The sequence below is a fragment of the Alosa sapidissima genome, chromosome 2 (genome assembly GCF_018492685.1).
Source record: "Alosa sapidissima isolate fAloSap1 chromosome 2, fAloSap1.pri, whole genome shotgun sequence".
In the NCBI taxonomy this organism is placed as follows: Eukaryota; Metazoa; Chordata; class Actinopteri; order Clupeiformes; family Clupeidae; genus Alosa; species Alosa sapidissima.
Window position 1 is genome coordinate 4,105,049 of NC_055958.1, and position 25,933 is coordinate 4,130,981.

The 25,933-nt window shown below is 40.7% G+C and overlaps 1 protein-coding gene across 1 annotated transcript in view; it reads left to right on the forward strand.

Annotated features, from left to right (window-relative positions):
- Positions 1–6,809: 6,809 nt before the first annotated feature.
- Positions 6,810–25,933, forward strand: part of arhgap15 (Rho GTPase activating protein 15) — a 45,372-nt gene continuing 26,248 nt past the window's right edge. Inside the window, exons 1-6 of the mRNA XM_042073880.1 lie at positions 6,810–6,958; positions 8,338–8,494; positions 12,495–12,560; positions 12,779–12,840; positions 13,279–13,366; positions 14,967–15,056. Coding sequence (XP_041929814.1) covers positions 6,945–6,958; positions 8,338–8,494; positions 12,495–12,560; positions 12,779–12,840; positions 13,279–13,366; positions 14,967–15,056 — 477 coding nt within the window. The 5' untranslated portion in view covers positions 6,810–6,944. The remainder of the gene's footprint in view (positions 6,959–8,337; positions 8,495–12,494; positions 12,561–12,778; positions 12,841–13,278; positions 13,367–14,966; positions 15,057–25,933) is intronic.

Here is a 25,933-nt window from a genome sequence, read left to right on the forward strand (position 1 = left end):
AATGCACTGAAAAAGATCTATCAGTTAAGTAAGATCTGAACCAATTTAATACAGTGCCTTGCAGACCAACTTCAACACCCAGGCGTTTTAAAAGGATCTTGTGGTCAATGGTGTCAAAAGCAGCACTAAGATCTAACAGGACCAATAGGGCACAAGAGCCAGAGTCAACAGAGAGCAATAGATCATTATGGACCTTAAGTAGGGCAGACTCTGTACTATGAAGTGGTCTAAAACCAGATTGAAACTTGTCAAGGATATTAGAGGTGTTTAAATAGGAAGAGACTTGTGACAGAACAACTTTTTCTAAGATCTTAGAGAGAAAGGGCAGTTTAGAAATGGGCCTATAATTTTTCAAATCAATGGGATCAAGGGAAGGTTTTTTCAGGAGAGGTTGCACAATAGCATGTTTAAAGCCAGAGGGTATTACTCCATTAGCCAGGGAGCTATTAATGATGCTCAAGATAAAAGGGCAAATAGCCACAAAAGCTTCTTTGAAAAGATGAGATGGAAGAATATCAGAGTGGCAAGAAGAGGGCTTCATATGAGAGACTGTGAGGAAGAGACTGGTTGGAATTGTTGGAGGCGGCAAACTACAGACCGATACAAAGCAGGATCAGAAATTGAGGGTGTGATGAGACTTTATGTTGTCAATTTTGTCAATAAAGAAATTGAGAAACATCTCACAGGTTTCTGTTGTAGCAGGAAGAGAGGACATTGTAGTAGGAGGATTTATGATTTTATTAATTGTGTTAAACAACACTTTTGGTCTGTGAGCATTTTTGTGAATAAGCTCAGCATAGAAAGCTGCCTTTGCTGCTTTGACAGTGATTTGATAAGCCTTAAGAGAATCTCTAAATATATCATAGGAGACCTGTAGTTTATCTTTTTTCCATTTTCGCTCTGCTTTCCTACAAGCCTTTCTGAGCGAACAGGTAGTGGAATTTAGCCAAGGAGTAGACCTATTGGATTTACACCGCTTTTGTTTTAAAGGAGCTACAGAATCAAGAGTGGCAAGGCAAGATGTATTAAAAAGAGTAAGTAGATCCTCAGTGTCGGTGCAGGGGGAAAGAGAATCTAAGACAGCAGGTGAAAGAGAGAGCATAAAAGTATTAGTGAACTGTGAGGCTGTGGTGGAATTAATAGCTCTGACAAGGGAGTAGGTGGAGGGGGGGGACAAAACAGTGAAGATTCAAATAAAATCATAAAATGGTTAGACACACCAGTATCAACTATTTTAACATTGGAAACTGAGAAACCAGAGGACAACACTAGTGTGTGACCCTTCTGATGTGTTGGGGCCATAACTGACTGCACAAGGTTAAAAGAGTCCACACGGCCTAAAAACTCATTGACCAAAGGTTTAGATGGGCAGCATATGTGGATGTTAAAGTCCCCCAAGATTAATAACTTATCAGCACGAGAGGCCATAAAAGATAGAAGTTCAGCAAATTCTTGAATAAAATTACAATTAATTTTTGGTGGACGGTAGACTAAGGCACAAAGTACAGATGCATTGATCTTAAACAGCTGTAGTTCAAAAGTAGAAAACAGATCAGTTGGTACTATTATTATTATTATTATTATTAAGACTCGGTGATAAACAGAAATTAGCTTCCAATAGGCCTAATCAATGGAAGTAGCTACACCTGGCGTGTTAGTGGCCTGTAGGCTACGTTCGGGAAAATAGACCATTCCTCTAATGGATTTTACCAGAGCCCTTCCTGTTAGACATTCTCTGATTTCACACGTCGCGAACAGAACACTTCAGTTACGTGCCTGGTGTAGCTTCCTGTAATATAGGCTAGCCTAAGCCTAGCCTGTACCCTTTTCATGCATGCTAACGTGACGAATATGAACATGTTATTTTGTAACAGACGTTAGGTGGAAAAGTTTTTTTGTACTTACAGCCTGTGAGCTGGTGGTCGATCGTCATGACGGTACAGAACCAGGTTTTCAGAACATCGATGCAAAACCACTTTCTAACTGTAGGCAGTGAGTGTGGTCGAAATTATTGGAACACAGAACTAATGTTGCACTACTTCGGTGGTGGTGTTCCAACGATAAATCTGAACCATTTCTTCCTTTTCACGATGTTAGCAACTTGCTGTTAGCTCCTACTAGCTGCAGAGAGACAATCCCCTAGCCGCAAAATCTTCCAGTCTTCCTGTAGGCGTCACAAGCCAAGGTGGGCAAGGCCATGAATACTCAGTTTCCCTTCGGCGTCATTGGGAAGGGCTCTTTCTGATTCGCTTGTTTTTCCGTGTATTTTCTTTCATTGGCTAATGCGGGCAATGGGGGTAGAAGATCATTTTCACGTGCAGCATGCATATGCAACTTGGAGTGAGCTATAGTATTTCGAAAGTAACAAGTATTAAACGGTTTCTCAGTGAATGAGACCTTTAACCGAACCATTATCTAACTTTGTTGACTATCACATAAGGTCACTAGTGGAAAAACTTCCATCTTATCTCAAGGACACAGGAGACTTCATTACACAACTAAGTGACCTGACTTTGACTAGTGGTGACCTCATTCTCGCCACTATGGATGTGGTGAGTTTGTACACAAACATCCCTCACCCTCTGGCCTGAATGCACTCAAGCTCTTTCTAGACTCCAGATCTGATCATGTCCCACCATCAGATTTCCTGGTCAATATGTCTGAAATTGTACTAACTAAAAACTATTTTCTTCATGGTAAAAACTTTTTTCTGCAAACACATGGCACAGCAATGGGTGCAAGTTTTGCCCCAGATTATGCAAACCTTTTTATGGGTTTTTTTTTTTATTCCAATATGTCTATAATGACAATCCTTTTTCACCATCTATTGTGTTTTGGAAAAGATATATTGACGATGTATTTTTGATCTTGAGGGGTTCAAGCAGTGACCTTCAAACCTTCCTTCAACATCTCAATACTTGCATGGAGTCAATTGAATTTAGTCTAGAGTATGATGATCACCAAGTGAGTTTCCTCGATACGAAGGTAATTTTGAAAGAGGGACATATATACACCACACTTTACACTAAACCCACTGACAAAAACAGTCTCCTACACTATACTAGTCATCATCCGATGTCCCTCAAAAAAGGTTTACCATTTAGTCAGTTCTTAAGGCTACGGCGTATATGTGCAAGGGATGATGACTTTCAGGTAGAGGCCCATAAGCTTCTTAACAAATTGTTGGAAAGAGGGTATCCCCCCGTGATGTTCTTAATGAAGCATTCATCAAAGCACATGGCAAGAATAGAAATGACCTTTTTGACAAAGCTAGACCTAAGAGACAAAAATATTTTTCTTGTGTTTTCAATACTACTTTCTCACCTCTAGGCCACTCTATATGTGATATTGTTAAAAAACATTGGAATATCTTGTCAATTGATGAGGTTGGTAAAGAGATCTTTAATTCTCCCCCTCTGTTCTCTTTTTCTAGAGCAAAAAATGTTTGTGATATACTGGTACATGCAGATACACACAGAACATCCACCCATCAGGAGCGTTTGGACAATGCCACAGGTTTCTTCCCATGCCGTAACTGTGCTGCTTGTTCCACTGCTAAAAAAGTCAACACCTTTTCAAGTTATGTGACAAAGAGAGAATACAAGATTAAAAAACATATTACATGCAGCTCTAACAATGTTGTTTACCTTCTTTCATGTTTAAAATGTGGCCTTCAGTATGTTGGTAAAACCACTAGACAACTCAGATTCAGAATTAATGAGCATAAAAACTCTATTCACAGGGCTGATCCCAAATCAGCTGTTGCGAGACATTTTGCTGACGGAAACCACTCAATTAAGGATCTGTAATTCTGTGGCATTGATCATTTGACTCCCAAAAGGTGGAAATTTAGACAAATGTTTATTGCAATGTGAATGCAGATATATTTTCTATCGAAAGACTCTTCATCCTAATGGTCTAAACGAAGAATTGGAAATGTCCTGTTTTCTGTCAAATGTATTTGACATGTGTGTGTCTATTGTACGTTTTTTTTCTATATGTCTGATCACTATGCCCTATAAGGTAGACTCATTGAATGAAATTGTGATGTAATTGTTCAATTATGTGATCTGAATGAGCTGTGACCTGCTAGGCCTGTTGGCCACTAATTGGATGCACCTGCTCTAGACTGTTTAAAAGGTCTATGCTGTTAGTCACTATGCTGCTGCTCTTTTTTGCACTGAAGATAGTCTTCACTGACTGAAACGTTTGTACAGCACTCTTGCACTTTCTTGCACTTTTTGCACATTGTGTTGCCTCAAAAAAACTTTTGAAAAAAAATAAAATACAGTGGTCTAATAACCAACCTTGTGTGATTACTGGTCTCTCAGAGTGCAAGTCCTCCTTGCCAATGTACTAAGACTTTTTGACCACTGCACCAGAGAACCTTTCTCAAGAGGACTTAAAAACAAGGCGCAGCTCTACTTCATGCTTTTTGGGTCTGGGAACTTACCATAGGCACTGCTCAATCCGAGGGGCGGGATAAACGGTTATCTTTCAAATTTCCTCTGCACACAATAGGGTAGCGCTACAACTCATGAGTCCCATGCATTTTCCCACCAGCGGAGCTAGTTGGCTGGTTGATCAAACTATTGCCAATTTAAAAAAAGCTTAACTCGAGTCGCGATTCAAAGACCGCTGTTCGCCAGCAGCAGCATCCATCTTCTCTATTTTCAAGTAGCAGGAAATTCACGCCGAACCGCCACCGACTCTATACACGATGTGATTGGCCTGATAGAAGTTTCATTATTCCAGCTCGTAAGCCAGTTGCTAGACTACCCTGGCTGCAAATTACATTTGCTGCTGCTAGGGTGCGCCTAGATTTCTAGGCTACTTGTACCCTATTTCTTCACAATATTTTAAATTCTATGCTGCTATTTACAGGGTCTTCCTATTTTCACTGCATTAGTTGTATTGTGTGTTGTTGTATCTATCTCCTTACCATCTTGCAAATTCTCTTTTTTTTCTCTATTATTGTATTAAATGCTCCAAATGCAAATAACTTTGAGCTGCATTCTCTGTATGAAAGGTGCTATACAAATAAAGCCTATTATTATTATTATTATTATTATTATTATTATTATTATTATTATTCTTACAACCTCTCAAACACAATCACTTATCGATGGGTGTCAGTTAAGTCTTTTAGGGTTCAGGGCTTAGGCCTTAGGCCTTAGGGGGGAGAATCAGATTTAGCCACTCTTCCATATTGCAGCTGTGAGAGGTTCCGTGTGCGCTATACCTAAGGGGTGTTCTGCCTACAGGAAGGCTATGTGTGTTTCGGAAGGTGTGTTTCGTTTGGTCCTTGGTTAAAAAATAGTGCATGTTGTTTTGGGCAAAAGAACGTCTGCTAATACTTTTAAATATAAACATAAACAAATGTGACTTCCTGCGCAATCGTTGACTGCACCTTTAACTGAGGGCATTGACTGTGTGTGTGTTTAAACACATAAAAACCTTAACAAGCATCAGATTGGATTTATTGAATATCCGTTGATAAATCTCTGACTTTTTCCATAAACTAATCTAGTCAGATGCAAAAGTCTACACAAGTGGCACAGACTGATGCTTTTTATAGATAGATATAGATATAGATGACAGAGAAGTCCTGATCTGACATAGACATCCAAGACCAAATATTTTCTAGATATGTTTGTGTATCTACTATTTTGTCTATAGACTTATTACTCAGAATAGACGTTTGACAATGGAGGCCTTCACTGTTAAAAAAGGTATATTTCCACCAGAACTATTATACTTCTGCATCAGCGACTGTGCCATTGTCCATTTTTGCCATGACAGGATCATACTTCTAGCAGTCATCTACAACAAATATATGAGGATAACCAGCAAAGCTCCTGGCTCTAAAGTGAGGAACCTCGACCTGACATGGTATGGTATCCACAACTCTAGAGCAGGACCACAGTCAGTGCTAACTGGTAATGTCATGCTGCTCATTGTTATTTTGAAAGTGTTGATAACTGTATGCTCTGAACTTAAGGATAGCCTATTAATTCAACTGATATTGAGATCCTTGGGGCTTAGCCTAAAACGTTATGATTTTCTTGTGTGATTGTTAGCCCTTTGCTATTGAAAAATAAGCAAGGTCAGATCTGACAGTTGAATCTGGCACTCGTAAGCATGTAGGCACTTTAGAGTGTCTAACCACACACACCTCAAAGCCACAATGGTTCAAGTTCTCAAGACAAAACTATCTGAGCTCAGTGAAATTTCAGCTTGAGGGTGATGTCAGTGAGAGTAGATCTCAACGCGTCAGTTGTCATGACTGCAGCAATTGGCTGGTGCTGTTTCATGGACAATGACGTTTACTTTTAGTTCTTTCAGAATTGACTAAGAAAAAAGATAATTCATTTTTTCTATGGCTGCCACGATCAAAATCACTTGTTTACTTTCATAGTTGCGAAAGAGGCGCTCGCCAAATGATTACAGGGCGTGCAATGGTGACTAAACAACCTGAAAAGGAGAAGTAGGCAAAAACACACACACTGCTAGCAGGAGTTCTAACTTCCAGCAACAACTATTTATTTATTTTTTTTCATTATCAGATTGACAGCCTTTGTGTGTGTGTGTGTGTGTGTGTGTGTGTGTGTGTGTGTGTGTGTGTGTGTGTGTGTGTGTGTGTGTGTGATATTGCAATGCCCCCTCATCAAAATGGCAGAGATGCTGAAGCACGCTACATATTGTGGGCTCATAGGCCTGGCTATTTTTATGTGTAGGCAGACTTTGACAGGAAGCTGCAAGGTTGCAGACGTGAAACCCCAGCGATCATGTAGACAGTTGTACAACAGCCTAAGACATGGGACGTTGAGTTAAGCAACCCACGTCATGCAGTCAAACTTCCGCACAGTGGAAGACACAGTCAGTCTCTTACTCTCTTTCCCTCTTTGTCAATTTATTGATCTGTTGCACAGTCTTCTGGGTACATGGCAGGAACCAGGTAGGGGAGCTTTGACTATGTTTTGGTGAAGTAAAAGTTTGTCGAGTTTCTCAAGCCACTTTGGGTGGCTGACATCTTGATGCTTAGAATAAAAATGATCAAAGGATTTTTATCATGATTCCGTCCTCTCTACTTCACCATAGTTTGTAAATATTGTTGTTTAAGATACTATGACAGAAAAAAATGCAATAGTATATGCATTCTTTAAGTTAATAAGGCCTAGGCAAAGCTGATATAGTTCTATTTTACTATATTTAAAATATTTTGTCTGGAAGCTGAAGTATTTTTTACAAATTTAAGGCCATACAGTAGACAAACTCATGGGCTGTGGGTGTGTGTGTGTGTGTGTGTGTGTGTGGTAGTGGGGGGTGAATTATTGTAGAGTGAAATCTGTACTTTAAAAAAATATAGAGGTTAAGAATACATATAGTATAATACCATCCTCATAACTCCTCAAGCAGAGACGCATAACAATTCACTCTCTGCTTTACTACAAGTTGGATCAAAATTTAAATGAATCTCGGGCCAGTGGCAAAACATTTACCAGCAACAGATTCTTGCAGTTGAGGATTTTAAGATGAGGGGATGTGAGGATATTTGCATGACTTGAGCTGAAGGTCTGTTTCCGCACTCTCTTCTGTGCTTCACAAGATTTCCTGTTACTGCAGTTGATTTCAAATCAGCTTTGCAAATGGCCAAAGTGCCAAGTTAAGCTGAGAATAGTCTACTGAACTCTCTTTTTGACTCGCTAAACTTCACAAATTTTCAAGATCACAGATGGTTTTCAAGGATTGCCACATCCACAAGTTTATTAAGGTTAGGCAAGGTTGAGGTGGAGATGCCTAGGTACCAATAGGAATACATATAATGTCAACTCAGTTAAGTTCACAGCATCTTCTGTGTCTACATTTAGATATTTAATTTATAACAACAACAAGCAGAGAGAGCGAGATAGACTGAAAATATATAGAACGTGGCTACAAGAATGCTGTTTTAGACAGACCAAGAACAGAGTCATGTGTTGCAAGACATCTGTGATGCAACAAGGCTACAGGAAACTTCTGCTAAATTACAAATTCCTTTTATTTTTCCACTCACCATAGCATCGAACACTACATGGTATAAGTTCTGACGTTTTGAGATAGATCATAAAAGAAGGGCTCCTCATCTTTTAACATAGGCTATATGATCTCATGAGCTGCAGTCTTGTTTAATTGTGTTTAAGCCATATTGATTTGGACATTTAGATGTTATAAAACTTTGATGTGCCACTGTAAATGTTACTCTCAATTTGTTTGTAGACGGTTATTATATTTCCATGGTAATCGTTTAGAATGTATCCTCATGGTAGAACATGTCCTCATATCCTTTTCCTGTAGAATTACTAATATGCAGACTGCGGCCAAACAGCCAGGTCTGGTTCTGCCCCCACATGGAACTGTGCCAATGAGAATCAAAACAACCAATAGTAGTGGCGAAAGACTGAGCCAAACCAAGTCGATGGTCATCACAGAACCTGAAGCACCTGGAAAACCAGTGAGTTTGCAAGATCCCATCCCCACTATATACACTGATCTCTGCTCTGTTGTTTGATAATGGTAATATTCCTCTTGAAAAAATGGCAACAATTAAAGTATAATTCAGCTTGTGCATAAGCATACTGTTACAATAGAAATTCATACTGAGGGCTGCATATCTTTTGGAAATAACTCTGGAATTTCCCCAGACATTTTGGGTGAGCGGCTTTTAGGAAATTACAGTAATTAATGAGGATTACTTTCTCTACAACCTGCTGCAATACATTAGGTGATTAACTCCCTATGTGCATCACATGTGAGTGGTGGTATAATGATATTTCAGTGACATCTGCTAAGCTGGTAGCTCCTCTGTGTCAAATAGTATAGACAGAAGTGTGACTGTGAATGCAACACATTTGCATTGCAACACGTATTAAATATGCACAGAATAGAACCGCAGTGCCCTTATCTGCGCTGCATGAAGTGTGAAAAGTCATTGTTCTTCTGCAGCTGTGTAAAAGAAGCGTTTATATTCTCGTAAATATGAGCAGGAGTTTGCTTCAGTCTTGTCGGTGAGTGAGATGGAACACCTATTAATACATTATGTGAATTAAATAATACTTGTGTCGAGTGAGGGCTCGTCATGTCTGGGATACAAAAATAAATAAGAAAGCCTGTGACTGGAAGGTCAGCTACACTATTGCTGTGCTTGGCTTTCATGAGTGGTAAAAGAACGCATTGTGAAATGGTAAAAATTATGCTTAAAAAAAAACTTCTCAGTGTCAGTGAGGTTCTTCCCTCTGCACAAACCCAGTTTCTACGTATACATATTTGAGTGCCAAGCCTTCAGACATTGCATAGCAATTTAGGGTCATTGAACTGAATTCACCATCATAACCCTCCTCTCAAACCTACATAGGCAAGCTGAAGTGCTAGATTTGGGAGCTGCGGATACTGCCAAAGGTTAGGGTGCCAGGTCACAGTCAGACATTGGCTCATAAGCTGCATGTGTGAGATACATGTTTCCCTGACCAGAGAAATCCATGTGGACAAATGTCTGTGTGTTTGGAGCCAGATTCTCACGCCACTCTCTCGGAGGCTTCCCGTTGGTATAATCACAAACAGATGCTCTGCTAAACAGGCCTCTTCCACACTGATGCTAGAAGTCAGAAATGGTGAACTCAAAATCCAACCTACACATTTCTGTAATTAAAGCCATTTTGGTTTTCTTTTTTTTGTTTCTTATTCATGTTTGTTTTCACCATTACCTGACTCTTTACTAGAAATGTTGAATCATTATCTACAGATTATAGAGTGGGGAATCTGTTTCATAGGTCACTGAAGGAGTCTGATGTAATGTTAGTTTAATTAAAACACCTCATTACTTCTCTGGTGATTATACTGATGGTTAATACGCTTGCAGGTAGTCAGCATATGCCAACAGTCAGGTGCAACCTGTATAGAGGTTACTTTATCACAGGAATGTTGCATCAGAGTAAGTGATGTCATCAGCACTGTCGGCACGGCAGTGTCATCACAGGATTAGTAGGCCAGCTACACACAGATGCAAAGGGGGAGATAGCTCCTGATAAAGTCTCTGTGGACCACTGGCATCACTTTTTGGTCAGAGGTGTTGGGAAAGAGTGATAATTCGCTGTGACAATGTCCAAAAGTGTGTCCTCTGATCTGAATTTTAGCCCTCATGTTTAGTTTGAAGCTGTTCCCTTTTCTATGTGCCCGTAACCTTTTGTTTGTTATCTGGTGTGACTTGGCCCTCCCTCTATTTAAACATGAGTAATCTGCACTAAAAAAGACAGGCAGTTTTTCATGTGAACCATTTTTTCCCTCTCCTGAAATGCTGTCAAATTGGGTTGATCCATTCTCTGGCCAAGCTTACGTAAGCATTCCTAAAACACGATTGACCCCTTTACTTGTACTGCACCACTATGTCACTATGTGAAGTGGATCAGAGTAAAGATGAGTCAGAAATAGCTCCCCGGTCTCACAACCCACTGGAGAGAGGGAAGATATGGCCAAATATGTTTATTTGTGTCTCAGTGTGGCTGCACAATGGCTTCTTATTAACTGCAGAGGGCAGCGTAGCACTGTAAAATCATCCACAACTGCATCAGCAAAATACTTCAAAAAGTTCTACTTATTCAGGTTTTCATCTGAACTACCTCTGCAACACCCAGTTAAGCCAGCACTGCAATTTTAAATGTTTTCATTTTTAAAAGAGACAACTTTCAGGATAGTGATGGATAAGTTTCCAAAAGAGTAAAATGATAATACTTGGAAGTATTGATATAATTCTTCAATCCCATGTCTAGTTATAGTGGATCATTATGGAATTTCAAATTCAAACATTATTCAAACAAGTATTCCTTTGTGTGTCAAGTGTGTATGCAAAAACATATGTGAAATAAAAAAACAACCCCTAATCATTTATTTGATTTGAATCCTAAATACCATGTAAGCTGAATCAATTTGACAGATTCCCGACTGTCTTTAACAAATCCATGTTAAAAGATGTTTTCCCAGCTACATAGCTTGTGTCTAAACACACAGGCCAGCCCCATGTCATCATTCAGCGACTCGCCCGCACTGGTGTAGTGATGTAGTGATGTAACAACAGTCATGAAGTGAAGGCCCATTTGTGTGTGTGTTTTAACACGCCGTAACTCCATATTCACACACACACACACACACACACACACACGTGCATGCACGTACACAGACACACACACACACAAACATCTCTGGAGCACTGACCAGCTGTTTGAAATAAATCTAGGCCTCCCCTCTGCCAGCCTCTCATTTGAATCTATTTTTAATGAAAAGCGCGAAGATCAACAGAGCGCTAGCTTGACAAGTGATAAAAGACGAACACCCGCTCCAAAAGGGGCTGGGAATAGAGAAGGATTTTTTTAAAAGGCCTCTTTCTTTTGTTTCAGTTCCTCCCATTTCTGCTCATTTCTTAGGATTCAATTTGTCAGATCTGAAAAAGTCGCTGCGGCTAATGTTTTGGCATGGAGAGAGCAGGCAGCTAGTGCTGGAGGGTACAAAGTGGAGAGACATTGAAAGTCTCCAAAAAATATGGGTGTAATCTGTGGCTTTGGAGATAGCAGAGCGACCGAGTGAGAGGGAGAGCGCGAGAGAGAGAGAGAGAGAGAGAGAGAGAGAGAGAGAGAGAGTGAGACTTAAGGCTTTATAATGGTAGTCCTGGTGGATATTGGTAGGGGACTGATTGGTAAATAAAATCTCACAGACTAAGAAAAGTCCTCTTCTATAGGACACATCACGTCAATGCTAATTATTTGGAGTCCAATAGCACCCATTTGTACTATAGTTGAACTGAGACATCACTTATCATTTACCCTAATGCATAGGACACTCTACCACCTAACTCAATGTACTGGAGTAGCACTGTAGTAGTTTTTAATACATAATGAGTGATTTATATACTGTGTGTACTTATAGAAGGTGTACTTGCACCAGAGGAGTGCAGATGAGTTACTCTACTGTTTTTACAAGCCTTAATTACATTAATTATAGAAGCACATTGTACTTAAGGCTTCTTGAAATAGAGCAAGACCACAGAGATTTGAAGTCATGTTTCTAGGAGATGTCTGCAACGTATTTTGTCCTTCTCTCCATGTGCCAACACACCTAATGTTATGAGCCTGATGAAGCAACTGGCGAAACGCGTTGCTCAATAAAAATCACTAAGAAATATAGGAGTGTGCGGTGGCCACCTCTTTTTATATATGAACTTTAAAACCTGCAATCCACCAGCACCTTTTTAAGTTGGCTGTGCAAAGGGATCTCTTCTATTTTTCAAACACCTAATGTTATGTCAGTGTGTTAAATTGGGGAACTGAACACAACCAAATTAAACAGATGGGTTCAATATGGGAATTTGTGCAAACGTTAGTTAGGAACAGTCCATGTGCCTGACTCAGTGTGTTGTAGCAGAGCAAAATTATTTAAAAATGTATTGTGTTACTTTTTTTAAAAAGATATCTCGCCATCGGAGGAATCAGTCACAACATAATATTGGTGGTCCAGGAGGAGCCGATCTGTCTGTGAGTTTTGATGCATAGGTCATAGGTTTCCAATAGATGCTTATGAGCAGCTTATAAGCCAGAGCTGAAGTTGATGATTGACATTGTCTGCCAAAGACAGCACACCGTTTTTTCTTTGCTATTTTCTATACGCTCATTTTTGTATGTTGTGTGTTAATGAAACTGCTATGCACTACTCTGCAAAGATGTTAGCGTTCACACCTTGCTCTGTGTGACAGGTTCCACTGCAGGGTGTGTATCTGAACAAAGCCAAGATTGCGGAGGGGGGCAAAAAACAGAGGTAGGTCTGCATTAGAGCCGAAGACACAGTCAGTTGTGTGGTCAGAGATGATTGTTTTCTTCTGTCTTGTAATATTGACCAGGTCTGACTAGACACCAGGCTTGAAAGTCAGACATGCACGGCACCCTCAGGCATTATCAGGTTGTACTGGATTTCAATTAAGGGGATGTGTAAGCCTTCGGATTTTGAGATCTGGTCTCGTCAATACTGTTTGAACCACTCCATGGCGTTATGGGAGCTTTGAGCTTTGTTGCATACCACAACCATAAAGTGTACTGTAAATCAAGACTAGTATAGCACAGAAGAAAGATGCACACTCATTCACAGCGGAATACAGTTGTACAGATGCTGTCTATCTATGACTGCCACTGTTCTAAATAAGATGAGTGAGTGAGCGAATGAATGCTGTTTCTATATGGACTGCTCATGTATTTTCAGGAAGAACTGGACTTCTGCATGGGTTGTCCTCGGCTCTGATCACCTATTATTTTACAAAGAAAGCAAACAGGAAACAGTGGTTAATCTGGTAAGATTAACACACGCATGTGCACGTGCATACACGCACACACACACACACACACACACACACACACACACACACACACACACACCACATAGCCTATTTATACATACACATGCACGCATGCACAAGCATACTCATACAGGGGTAAGTAACTTGTGTGTGTGTTTCACACATACCAACGGCTTTCTTGAATAACAGGACACAGTGACTAATGACTGAAACAATTAAATTATATTTCAGTAAAATAATGATTTGATGCTCTATTTCAGCAGACATAATTCCAGCATAACAGTTTCTCATAGTGTGTATGCAAGATGTGAACCTGATTTTCAGTCTTTTCTGAAGACACCAATGAATAGTTATATTCTTCTGCACAATGCAAACATGTTCTCTGGAAGGCAGCTCATGGACCAGTCCTTGGGTCAATGTGTCAGCTCCGAAGAGATAGAAACGAAAGCTGTATGTCACTCATGCTAAAATCGTCATGGAAATCCTATTTACGGTGTGCGTATGACTTTGCGTACGCTCTCGGCCTGCCACTGAAAAAAGGCAGCATTTAACGGTGGCCCCAAATCAACCCCTTCTGAGCTTGTCTATCATAGCTACCACAAGTCAAATGTTAATTACAAATGCACATATCTGGCAACCACACTCTGAGCCCTCGCTGGATGCAAGAAATGAAATGTTCCTATATTTTCAAAAACTGGCAAATTAACTTTTGGCTTTGATCCTAGGGACTTGAGTTCACCCCTCTCTGAGAGCTGGTGAGGAAATATTTACCCTCTCACGCTGAGAACGTTATAGTGTTATTTTAATCCAGCTGACTGTGATGAGGTCCAGGAGAGAGAGAGAGAGAGAGAGAGAGAGAGAGAGAGAGAGAGAGAGAGAGAGAATGGGAGGGAGTAATGGAGTAAGGGTAGGGAGAGAAAGAGATAGATAGAGAGAGAGAGAGAGAGAGACTGTCAGATAGAGAGAAAGATTTTTGTAATGGAAGGGAGATGGCATCCATGCAGTGCCTCAAACTTTACCCTTTTAGAAGTGTATAAATACTCTAAGTGATGAAGACTCTGAAATAATATTGCCAGCTCTATCAAAAGTGAGTTAATTGACCCCAATACCCTCAGGCAGATTTTCATTGATGTGTTGATGTGACTGAACTGTCCATCCCTAATGTTTTTTAGCAATTCAGCTGTGAATTAAACAAACCGAACCATAATAAATGGCCACTGCTGAGAATCAGGAATGACGAGTTTATATTTGCTTGTGAGTCGAATAAACAAGCTCATCTCAACCTTTCACGGATTTTGAAAACAATGAGAACTGTTTACTGGACATTGTCTTCATGAATTAGGCAACACCTACAGAAGGCGATATACACATATGAATTTCATAAATACATTCTTTCTGACTGGTTTTGATATTTGGCAATGACTCTGTATTCAAAGTGTTTAGCTTTCTTTGGAGAAAATAGAGTGCTACTATACTACTACAGTACCATACTAAAATGTTAATTGAAATAGAAGATTATGGTTCCTCTATACAATAAAATGAAAGCTATCTCAGTTTGTTTCACTTGGATTTCTGCTCACTTTCCCTGATTCAGAAGCCTGGAAGCCGACCAGATGAAGTGGACCTTCGTGGCGCCAGTGTGGAATGGACAAAGGATAAGTCAAGCCGGAAGCATGTGATTCAGGTAAGCAGGAATATAGATCAATCTCACAAAATGTATAAACATATCAAACAAATTAATGGAGGGCCTTTACACAAAAATGCTGTTCAATAATTGGTTTGACTATGCTTATGTTTATCTTTATGGTATTTGGCTGATGCTTTTGTCCAAAGTGACTTACAGTATATAAAATTGAAAATAATGCTTTGAAATAAAGTCAAAAGGCCTGCATTAAGCATAATGATAATATCAGTAATAATAACAACAATATCAATGATAAAAATACCTGTTATCAACAATAAATAGAGTTTTCATATTAATATACCGTATTTTCTGGACTAGCACTTTTTTTCATAGTTTGGCTGGTCCTGCGACTCAGGTGCAACATATATATATATATTTATATATGTTTTTTTCCTCTTCATGACACATTTTTTGACTGGTGTGACTTATACTCCGGTGCGACTTATATTCCGGAAAATACGGTACACTGACGTTCAAAAGTTTGGGGTTACTTCGAAATTTCCATTCCACTCCATTATAGACAGAACATCAGCTGAGATCAGTTGCATTGTTTTTTTTAATCAGGGCAGCAGTTTTCAGATTACATTATGTGCTTACATAATTGCAAAATGGTTCTCCAATGTTTTCTCAGTTAGCCTTTTAAAATGATATCAGATTAGTAAACGGAATGTGCCTTTGGAACATTGGATGAATGGTTGCTGATAATGGGCAACTGTATACTCATTTAGCTATTTCTTTCTACAACAGTCATTGATGATGAAAACAAGGACATTTCTATGTGACTCCAAACTTTTGAACGGTAGTGTATATGCTATAGGGAGCCAATGAAGAGTAACTAATGAGTATATACTTTGGAAGTATTTCTAATTATGATAACTCACTCAATAAACTATGACTGATGAAGAGCTAACATGTGAAAAATAAAATAACTCTGCTTGAGGAAGTAGGCTCATGTAATGAAACACAGCGGGCAGTATGAGGTCCAGCACGACATGAAGAGGCACGGGGGATGCTGGAGTTTGGGCTGTAGTGATAGTCTCTCAAGGCTCTCTAACCTATGGCCTGTCAGAGGGGTAAGAGAGGGAACATGCCTCCCAGTGGACTCAGTGGGCATAGGCAGGGGTCAGTCACTGAGGACCAGAAGGCCTCAAAGGAGGAGGCATTTCACTGATGCCCCCTCCTTAAGAAACACATTGGGTGATCAGTGGTAGGAGTTCACTATAGGGTAAATGTGTAAAAAAAAACACATGCTTACTTTCTCGGGGGAAGTGTTTATTTGAAGTCAGGAACAGTGACGTCTGACGTATTTTGTTAGCATCACATCGCTGTGTCTAGGGGTCTCGCTGACATTTCCAAAATGATTACGTTCAATCCTGCACCCGAAAATAGCAAAATGACCACAGTCCAGCGGGTTTCTGTTGCTATCGCAGCTGCGTGCTCTCTTCACTGTCCGCCACATGGAGCGTGTGTTTGCATGGTGGGGTGTGATTACACAGGAAGAGAGCCGTCGGTCGTGATGAGCGGCAGATTTCTTCCAGATTATACCTAACTTCAGATGAGATTGGACAAAGTCCCTCTCATCCCGTTGGTCAACCACCTGCTCAAGGAAGAAAACTAAATAAGTCTTTCATTTTGTTGGATTGCATTTGTGGAGAAGAGAAATAGGGCCATCGACTTACGTGCCTTTAAGTCTCTATCTCTATCCAGTCATTTGTTTCCCCTTTTCTTTCCTGCGTGGACTCAAAAGTTTATGTGCCTTTTTCTTATTGCCTTAAGAGAGATAATCTTTGGATAAGGGCTTTGAGGGTAAGGCTAACCACGGTGAATTAATTGACGATGAAAGAGTTTGCTCACGAATAAGCGGTGATAGAGGGTGTGTGTGTGTGTGTGTGTGCGTGCGTGTGTGTGTGTGTGCGTGCGTGCGTGTGTGTGTATGTGTGTGTGTGTGTGTGTGTGTGTGTGTGTGTGTTGAACCCTGGATGGGGGATGAGGATGAGAGTTTGAATCCAGATCTCATCACATGTTTAAGACATTTCATCACCGCCGAGTGTTACTCTACTGTCCAGTATTTGGCCCGTGACTCTTGCTGCGGCAAAGATTAAAGAGACATTACAACATAATCTTAAGTAATCCCAAGTTCTACGGACACAGAAGTGCTTGTAATGATGGCTCAGAGCCATTTCAAGGTCTGACAACATTGTCAATCACAGCCAGGATTAAAATTAAAATTAGTGCTGAAAGTTGCTGTTAATTCATTCGCCAGTCAGGGTTAGATTCGCTATCTAAAAGAGGCGCTAAACCACTACTCCCCCCCAACCCCACCCCAACCACCAACCAAAAATCTCCCATCTCACTACAGGACATAAAAAGTAACACGAAGCATAGGCGTGATTAAGAAAAGTGCACGTTTTTTCATATATCTGGGTTTGATCGCTCTTAAGTATCTTGATCCGTACTCAAGTTGCAATCCCTTTAACGGTTCCGTTTTTTCATTATCATCTTTTTGTCATCTCCCTGCATGCCCTTCACCGTACAAGGATGCTGATTTCCTTGCTACTTTGAGGATTACTAAAATGTAATTGCTCTTTTGAGCCAAGTAAGCTATGAATCCCAGTGTTTGGTGCTTGCTGGCATTTTTGCTATGTTTGATTTAAAAAAAGAATCGCAACAACTGTAGTGAGATTTGATGGCAGACCTTTTAATCACATGCAGCTCGTAAAAACACAATAATCGAAGGGAATTCGAGATAAGAATGAGGAGATACATTAATAAGGCTGCTAGGAGACTTTCCTCATGCCTCATTAAAAGATTTTATCAGTGTACTAATGCATAATGCTGCACACCACTTCATCAGTGCTGTGGCTGCTAATAGTCCAGGGACAGGACTGAGATTATGTTTTTGGAGGTGATTATATAAGTGCACATGACTAAGAGCACTAAAGGCCACCATCAGGGTAATATTGGTGGAAACTTAAACATTTTATTTAGCATATCAGTTAACATAAAAATGTAATATATAACGATTTCTAGACTGAACACACTGAGTGATGATCAAAACAGCGTGTTTGGGTTTACCTCTAAGCATTCCAGGCTAGATGACAGCATGGCTCACCACATAGTCACTGTCTAGAGCATGGACGCTGACTGTGTACATGTTGAAATCAGATAGGCGCTTGACAGGAGTCTTTTCTCTTTTAGCACGTCATTGCTATTGTTCTCCTACAAGCCGATGCAGGACTATTCCCCGTGGGTGCCGTGGTCAGTGTCAGATTAGACAGCTGAAGTTGGAGGTCCAGACCCTGTGGACATCCCGCTCATCCTTGCTCCTCTTTCAAGTGGGCCAGCTGTTTTCCGCAGAGATCAGGAATACCAAACATGCGCAGTGTGTGGAAGCTACACTGTTCCAACAGGAAGGCCTCTCATACCCCTGATGAAATATAAACTGTCCTTCCGCTGATCACTAACATGTTCGAGCTGGATACAGTTTCAGCTGAACAGGTCTACAGCCACAGGATAATGTGTATCACCTGCAAGACTTATCGGGAAATTCATTCATAATTGGGAAGTCAGCATTTTATTTAAACACAAATAGCATGTGACCACTTGTTTAAATGCGAACTTGCTACCATTATTGTTTCATTATGGACTTGTTATTGCAAGAAATTAGAGTCGGGTACTGTAATAACTATGGAGTTACTATTTCATTTATTGGACATAACTTGTTACCTCATATTGTATGCGGATGACATGACACCATATTTGTTCAGCTGTGGGGTCATTTCTGTGCGATCTTTCTTTCCCTTTGTTCCTTTTCTATGATTTCCCCCACAAAGGGTGGCTCTATGAATGCCTGAGAGAGAGACACACACACACACACACACACACACACACACACACACACACAGGACATTTACAGGATATTTACACTATTGCAAATAGCATACAACATAAAACTAATTCACTGAAGATAGGTTATCTAAGGTAAGTCGCTGTACTGTCTTTTCTCGAAACATTTGTTTTGGCTGTCAGCCCGGGCAGATGATACCCTACAACGCCTTCGAGATGATGCCACCCTCCTGCCCTCCCAAACAGACTCTTTTTTCCACACTGAAAACAATGGCTGATTCCTGTAACCATTCACCTATCATTCGACAATCGGTAACAATAACTGTTAAGGGGGTGAATCCAAACCTCCTGGAAAGATAAAAAAAATGTAGCGGGATGTTTTTTCGAGCTCTACTCATTCTTATTGTGTGTCTCACCAGCGTGGAAAGAATGCTGACCCAAACCCGCTGTGTAAAAGGAGAGCTTCACTGGCAGTGACTGTGTCTGTTGGTCTTTGTTTCTTAACCCCCCCCCCCCTTCACCGGGCTGTCGGTTTAAATATCACACCAGAGAGGAGAGGAAGCAGTCTCCTCTGACCCCAACTTGAGTGACCACAGCTTTCGTCACAAGGACACACGCTACACACGCAACGCAAGTTTGACAGCGTAAGGCGGTGTGTTTTCAACAACTGGGTGACTTGCAGTCTTTCCACAAGGATCTTTCCGTTCCGCACATATACAACTGAGCTCTTCCTTTTTTTTGTTTTGAGGCACGAGGCTAAAACTAAAAATTTACATGAAAAGATTAAAGGAAATGTGGAAGTTTTCGGTCTATAACCTACAGAAAGAGGACAAGTTCCCAGCTGTTGATCAAAACTTCCTCATTAACAGACTCTTTGCCGCTGAGTGGCTAGCGATGCATGGCTTGAACAGACGACTGTATTGACTCTTGTTTTTGAGATGTTACACAGTTTTAGCCCAATGTTTGTCAGTCTGAAAAAACAAAAGGCAAGAGGACAAAAACATCTTAGATGATGAAACCATACCTGAGGCTAGAAAATAATGAGTGATATTTTTCTCTCCGTTTTGGCCCACCACCATATAACAAAGCATTTCTTCATCATTAATCACAAGAAAGTTTAATTTATTCACAGAGAAAGTGAACATTACACCTGACCCTTTTTGGATAATGACCAGTACTGAAGGCATGTTATTCTGGCAAGGGATCGGATGGTAGGAGTTTGAACGGGTGGGGTAGGTTTAGGTCAACACTGTCGAGTTACAGTACTCCCTCACAGTGTTGCAGGAGCCCTCCCTTTCCTCCCTTGTTGATAAGGCATTGAAATTATGTATATTCTCCATTATAATAAAATGTTAAATGTTTGATGATGTTAAAGTCGTTGGATTAGCTTTTCCACCTTTGTGCAGCTTTGTTGTAGGGCTGATCAACTTGCAATTCACTTTATATTTGACACACTTCCCTTAGTGAATATGCATTGCCATTCAATATTGTTTCATTAGGACAATGAGCACCTGTTATCTAAGAACATATCTGTTAAAACAGTAGTAAACGTTTCCAACACCCAACATGTCAACTTGCTAAGATGAGCAGCAGCGACTGCAGTGACCATCTTGAAAGATAAACAGTTTGAGCAAGAATGAGATTAAATCTGGCGAAACGTCTGGAACAATAGGATTTGATCACGGAGCCCAGCGGTCAGTTCTTTCATCAGCCTCATGGGCCTTGACCTGGCTGTCCTAATGCCATCCACTTTAAGCACACGTCGCCCGCCTGATTGCTTCAGAATTCAAATTCAGTCTTTCAATCCTTCAACTTGTGTGGCATGTTTCCTGTTTTTTATCACTTGGTTCTTAGGATTGTGGCCATATTACACTCAAGGCAGGTCCTTAAGGTGCCGCACAACTTGCACTGCTGTTGCCTGGCATTGACTGTCGGGTGCTACAAAGAAGAATGCAGTCTTTGAAAGAGAATTAATACTTATAAATCCGAGAATTACGTCTCCCAAATATGTGTTACTCATCACCACCTAAAAAATACAAGACGATACATGCAATCTATCCCCAGCAAATGAGACATGCTAATTGGGTTACTAATTCAAATGAAGCTCTGAGAGTGAATGCACATTCTCTAATTATGTACAAATGTTTATTTATTAAGCCCCTGCATGTATTACACCCCCAGAGAAAGTTCCTGCCCTGTGTGCCGCTAATGGGGGTTGGCATGGTGCCACACTGTGGCGTAATAACTTGGCAAGGAGCCGAGCTCCACGGCGAAAAAGGAAGAAAAAAAAATAGGCTCTCAGGCAGTTGCAGGCCACACACGGCTTATGAAATGTGCTCAAGGTGAGGTGCCCACACAGTTCTCATGCGAGTCACAGCACAGAGGTCAGTTTTTTGCTTTCTCACCTCCTCGACCACCATGCATGGTGTAGGTAGTAGTGCCACCCATGGGACTCATGTTTCGCTTTGAGTTTCAGAACTCTAAATGTTGCAGAAGTTAGGTTCAAGAAAGTCAGACTTTTTTTACAGTATTTCATTTAAAGGTACAGTCCTTCATTCATAAGGCATTACACTTTTTGTCGAATTCACTGAAATGCTTTCAGCAGGATCAATGCCGATACAGAGTATTTTGTTTTTCCTAAGCCTTCAGATGGATATCTGCATGAGCTCATGCTAGAACTGTCATCACCAAAGGTTGCATGTTGTCATGTTTCAACAGCAGCACAGCATCTAAAATAATGCCTGTTACTGTGGGATCATCAACAAGGCCCACATTAAAAAAATAAATCACCGCCATGTTGCGTGGTTGAAATGCGCGGCTTGCCAAGGGCTTGGGTATTAAACTGATAGATTGTGTTGCTCATCTTCTCATTGAGGCACTGTGAGAGAGACACTTACAGGATCATCTCAGATGATATTCATTAAAGCCATTAGAGCCGCCTCTGGTGTGATGAGTTGCATATTGTTGCTGTTCATGTGGTACCTCTTTAGGCCTGATGTGCGTGCACACACACACACACACACGCGCGCGCGCGCGCGTAGGGGGGACGGGGGCGGTGCATGTGAAGTTCTTCAGCGACACGGTGTCAGGCCTCGGCCTCAGCTATAACTGCACCTTATGGGCATAAAGCATGGGTGACTAGTGATGAGAGGCAAAGGGACAAAAACTGTTTGATTCCCGCTGACATGGAGGGTGGAGGGTGGGGAGTTGGTGTGTGAGGATGGCTAAGCCTCTTGTCTTCAATAGAGTCTTGTTATTTGTGTTATTCCGCATCAATTAATTAGTGCAATGTCTAGTTCGCCGATGGAGTCGAGGAGGAAAACTCCTGTCACTCAGTATCGTGATCACACACGCAGAGTCAGTCAGTAAAGCGGAGAGGGCTGTTTACAAAAAGACTTGTAGCCGTGGAGATAGAAATAAACACACAACACAAACCAGACCCCCAAGATTCCCATTAAGACTAAGATCTCTTAATCATCTCTCTGTTTGCATTCAAAGGTGAAACAGCCATTTTGTAGGATTGCTGTCAGCATTTTGTTTTGTTAATTGATATTAATATATCATACTGCAAGAATGAGGGGAATAAATGTTTTTGTTCCGTTAATGAAGTGAAGGGAAGGACTGAGATTCAAAATAATGAATTGATACATAACAACTTACAGCTGACCTGCCGCCATGGCTAAACCACAAGACTCTCAACACCAGACTCTCAGACATGCAGTGTATTAAATCATAGACTGTCTGTGTGTTGCAGTTTTAATATACATAAAGCAGCGTTCCCATATATTCTGAACAGCCGTGTGTCCATTTGCTTGCTTTGGTATGAAATGCTCTCTGAAATGCACCTTAAGTTTGACTCATAACTTCTCATAAGTAATCTGAGCACATTTCTGAGTAAATGGAAACTTCAAACTCTGCCTTGAAATAATAACTTGCAATGTATTTGAACCCCTCACACGCACCCTGGTAACACTCTATGTCGACTGGTTCCACTCTGCCTTTGTTTTGTCCCCACAATCCAATACTCTGCACTCATAGACAGATCTGCAGATTTGTTGCAAATTAGAAATAATTAACCCGGCAATCTAGATTGCTTCAAAGTTGAATTGTTTCTTTATGTTGCTCTGTAATTAATGTTTAATTTAACAGCAAAATGCAAATTTTAAAGCACAAATGGCATTCTCTCCTTTGTAGCACTGTGCATATTTAAATATTAATGAATTGTCAAAATAAAGCCGAGACATTCAGAATCGCTCTTAATAAGCAGAGCATCGAGAAAAGAAATCTATTTCATATTCTTTTTCATTACTTGATTCAAAACAAAACTTTGCCATAGTTACAGTCATTCACATTTACATTCTCCCTAACAATTAAGGGAATTAATAGGCTAAACCTCATTCGCGTAGCATAGTTTTCAGGCCATTCAAGAGCCAGGGCTTTCAGACTGTTTATCACCTCATCTAGTTGATTCAATTCAACCTTTGAGTCTTTCCTTTGAGTACCAGCATAATGACTTGGATAAATTACACTGCCCATTAGGCTTAGATATACATTAGACAGGACAATATGTATATGAATGAGATGAAAGCCAAGCGTTTCATGATCACAAACGTGTCAGTTTGAAGCATTGGGCAGTGTGCTGTTCAGGAAAACATACTTGGTTGACGGATCATCTGGTTGAATGCTTGACTCCTCAGACAGAGATGTTGAGCAATTTATTGAGCTGATGTTCATGAACTCTTAATATATACAGTATAATACCAATGAAGAGATCAACATAAACAACACTGTCAAAACAAAATGTGTCTGAGATTTGGCCATTTTTTTATGAGTGATTGTATCTAATTCAAAGATGTTTGTTCTTCAGGCGGACACTGTGCACAACATGCTCTCATATGGAGTCTGAAGGGCATCAGATATTAACTGGAAAGGATTTGGACTGGGACTGGGGAGGGAGGGAAAGGTGGAGATCTCTGTCTTTGTCACAGCAACGTTACAAGAAACATAATAAACAAACTGGCATGGAACAGTTATGCGCTTATTATTCATACCCATCCTGTGGAATTTCTGTAGAATCTAGAGACGGAATGACAACCCTCCCCCACTCCCCCCATTGCCCCCACTCCCCCCATTGCCCCCACTCCCCAAAAGCCTTGGGTGTGTGTGTGTGTGTGTGGGGGGGGGCACTGCCTTTACACAGTAAATGAAGCAAATGACACCACGAGTTACAGTCACTGCCGTACTTGTCCAGCCCTTTAAATACCAAACATGGACATTAATATCCAACCGGATTATGGAGATTGCATCCGAATGCACAGTTACATTCAAGCACGTTATCATACCTCTGCTTAGCGAGATTACCGTCGGCGAGTAGTCAGAAGATGAGGCGGGATAGGGAGCGCAGTGTACTTAGGAGCTTCTCATCCTGTTTTTCATTAACCAAGTGAATAGGCTTTGAGAGGACTGTTGCTGTTGTCCTTTTAAAGTCATTGGTAATCTTCAGTGGATCTATGACTCAGACTCTTAGAGAGATGTTTGATGTGCCGGGGTGGCAGAGAGATTTTTTTTTTTCACTTTCTGATTAAGCCGCGAAGAAAGTGTCGTTATCGTGCAAAAAGGCCAGTGGATTTGGGCCTAATCCTGACAATGCAATGTACTGTAAGGTCTCAGCTCATCAGCTGAGGATAGCCTGTACACATGGGTCTTTGAGTACCTCACACATATAGACACACACACACACACACACACACACACAAACACTACGCCGCTCACACACACACACACACACACACACACACACACACACACACACACACACATTAATGAACAGATAATACAGGAAGATGTCATGTATTTCTCCCTGCTGCTTCTTCTTCTCCATGTTGACCAATCATGCATAACGTGATAAATGTGTGCATCGTAAAACCCACACAAGCTGACGAATATATGAATATGAATTAGAGTGAAATGGCTCGAATCTAAACTGCGTGTTACGGGCACAAAGGAAGACTGATAGTGATCAGATCAGCTGAAGAGGAGTTTAAGGGCAATGCCTTTTGCACAGGCACTTTACCCGAAACCTGATCTTTCCCAGTTCTACAGCCCCCCCTCTGATTGTCGTGTTCAGCCTCCAGGAAAGCTTGCGCTCCAAAACAAACATGCTTGTTCACATATCCGTTACCCAAAAACAGTGGAGTCACAAACACAGGCTGACGTGCCTGGCCCCAGACCTTTTCATCCTTTCTTTTCATTATTTTTTTCTAAGGCAACCCCCCAAAAGCGTTTTCGAAACTCTCTTGACGCCCTATCACAAAGTCAGCAAAGTTCTCAGTAGCGCGCAAAAACTTTGGGAGTCTGTGTGGTGTGGTCACATTTTGTGTTGTAGGCCTACTCAACTGTATTTTTTGCAGTATCAACTCAGGTTTCATACCAATTTTTTTGGTGAAAACCTACCACGTGAAATTGTACTGCATGTGTCTCTGTTACATTGTTTAATCATGAATGTCGTGAATGTAGCTTTGTATCATTTCAGTTTCAAGCGTACACGACAATGGTGACCTTAATGCCACTGTTTACCATAGTTTTACATGTGGAGCGCTTATTCCATTTGACGGTGCCAAGTGATGTTACTGTGCTGTCGGAGAAATGCACAACAGGCTCAATATTTAGTTGACAAGTATCTCACTAATTGTATTCTCCACCAAGAGAACTTTGATTCAGTCCTCTAACATCTTTTAAAAGCTCAGACTGAATGCAACACAGCCCTGTTGAAACCCACAGTTGTACTGAATGCAGAAGACTACAGTACATCCTTTCACTCAGAATACAGTTATCCCAGTCGAGCCTAAATCTCTTCACAGTGAAGCCCAATATATCACATTTGACAGCTTTCCTATGTCATGTCGGTGACCTACAAATGGTTGTAAAGTTTAACTAATTAGATTTGAATGATACATGTCATTTGGTATAATGTTCCTTCTGACAGTGACAGCAAACGCAAGGCTTTTGACATGCAGCATATTCACTGCCCC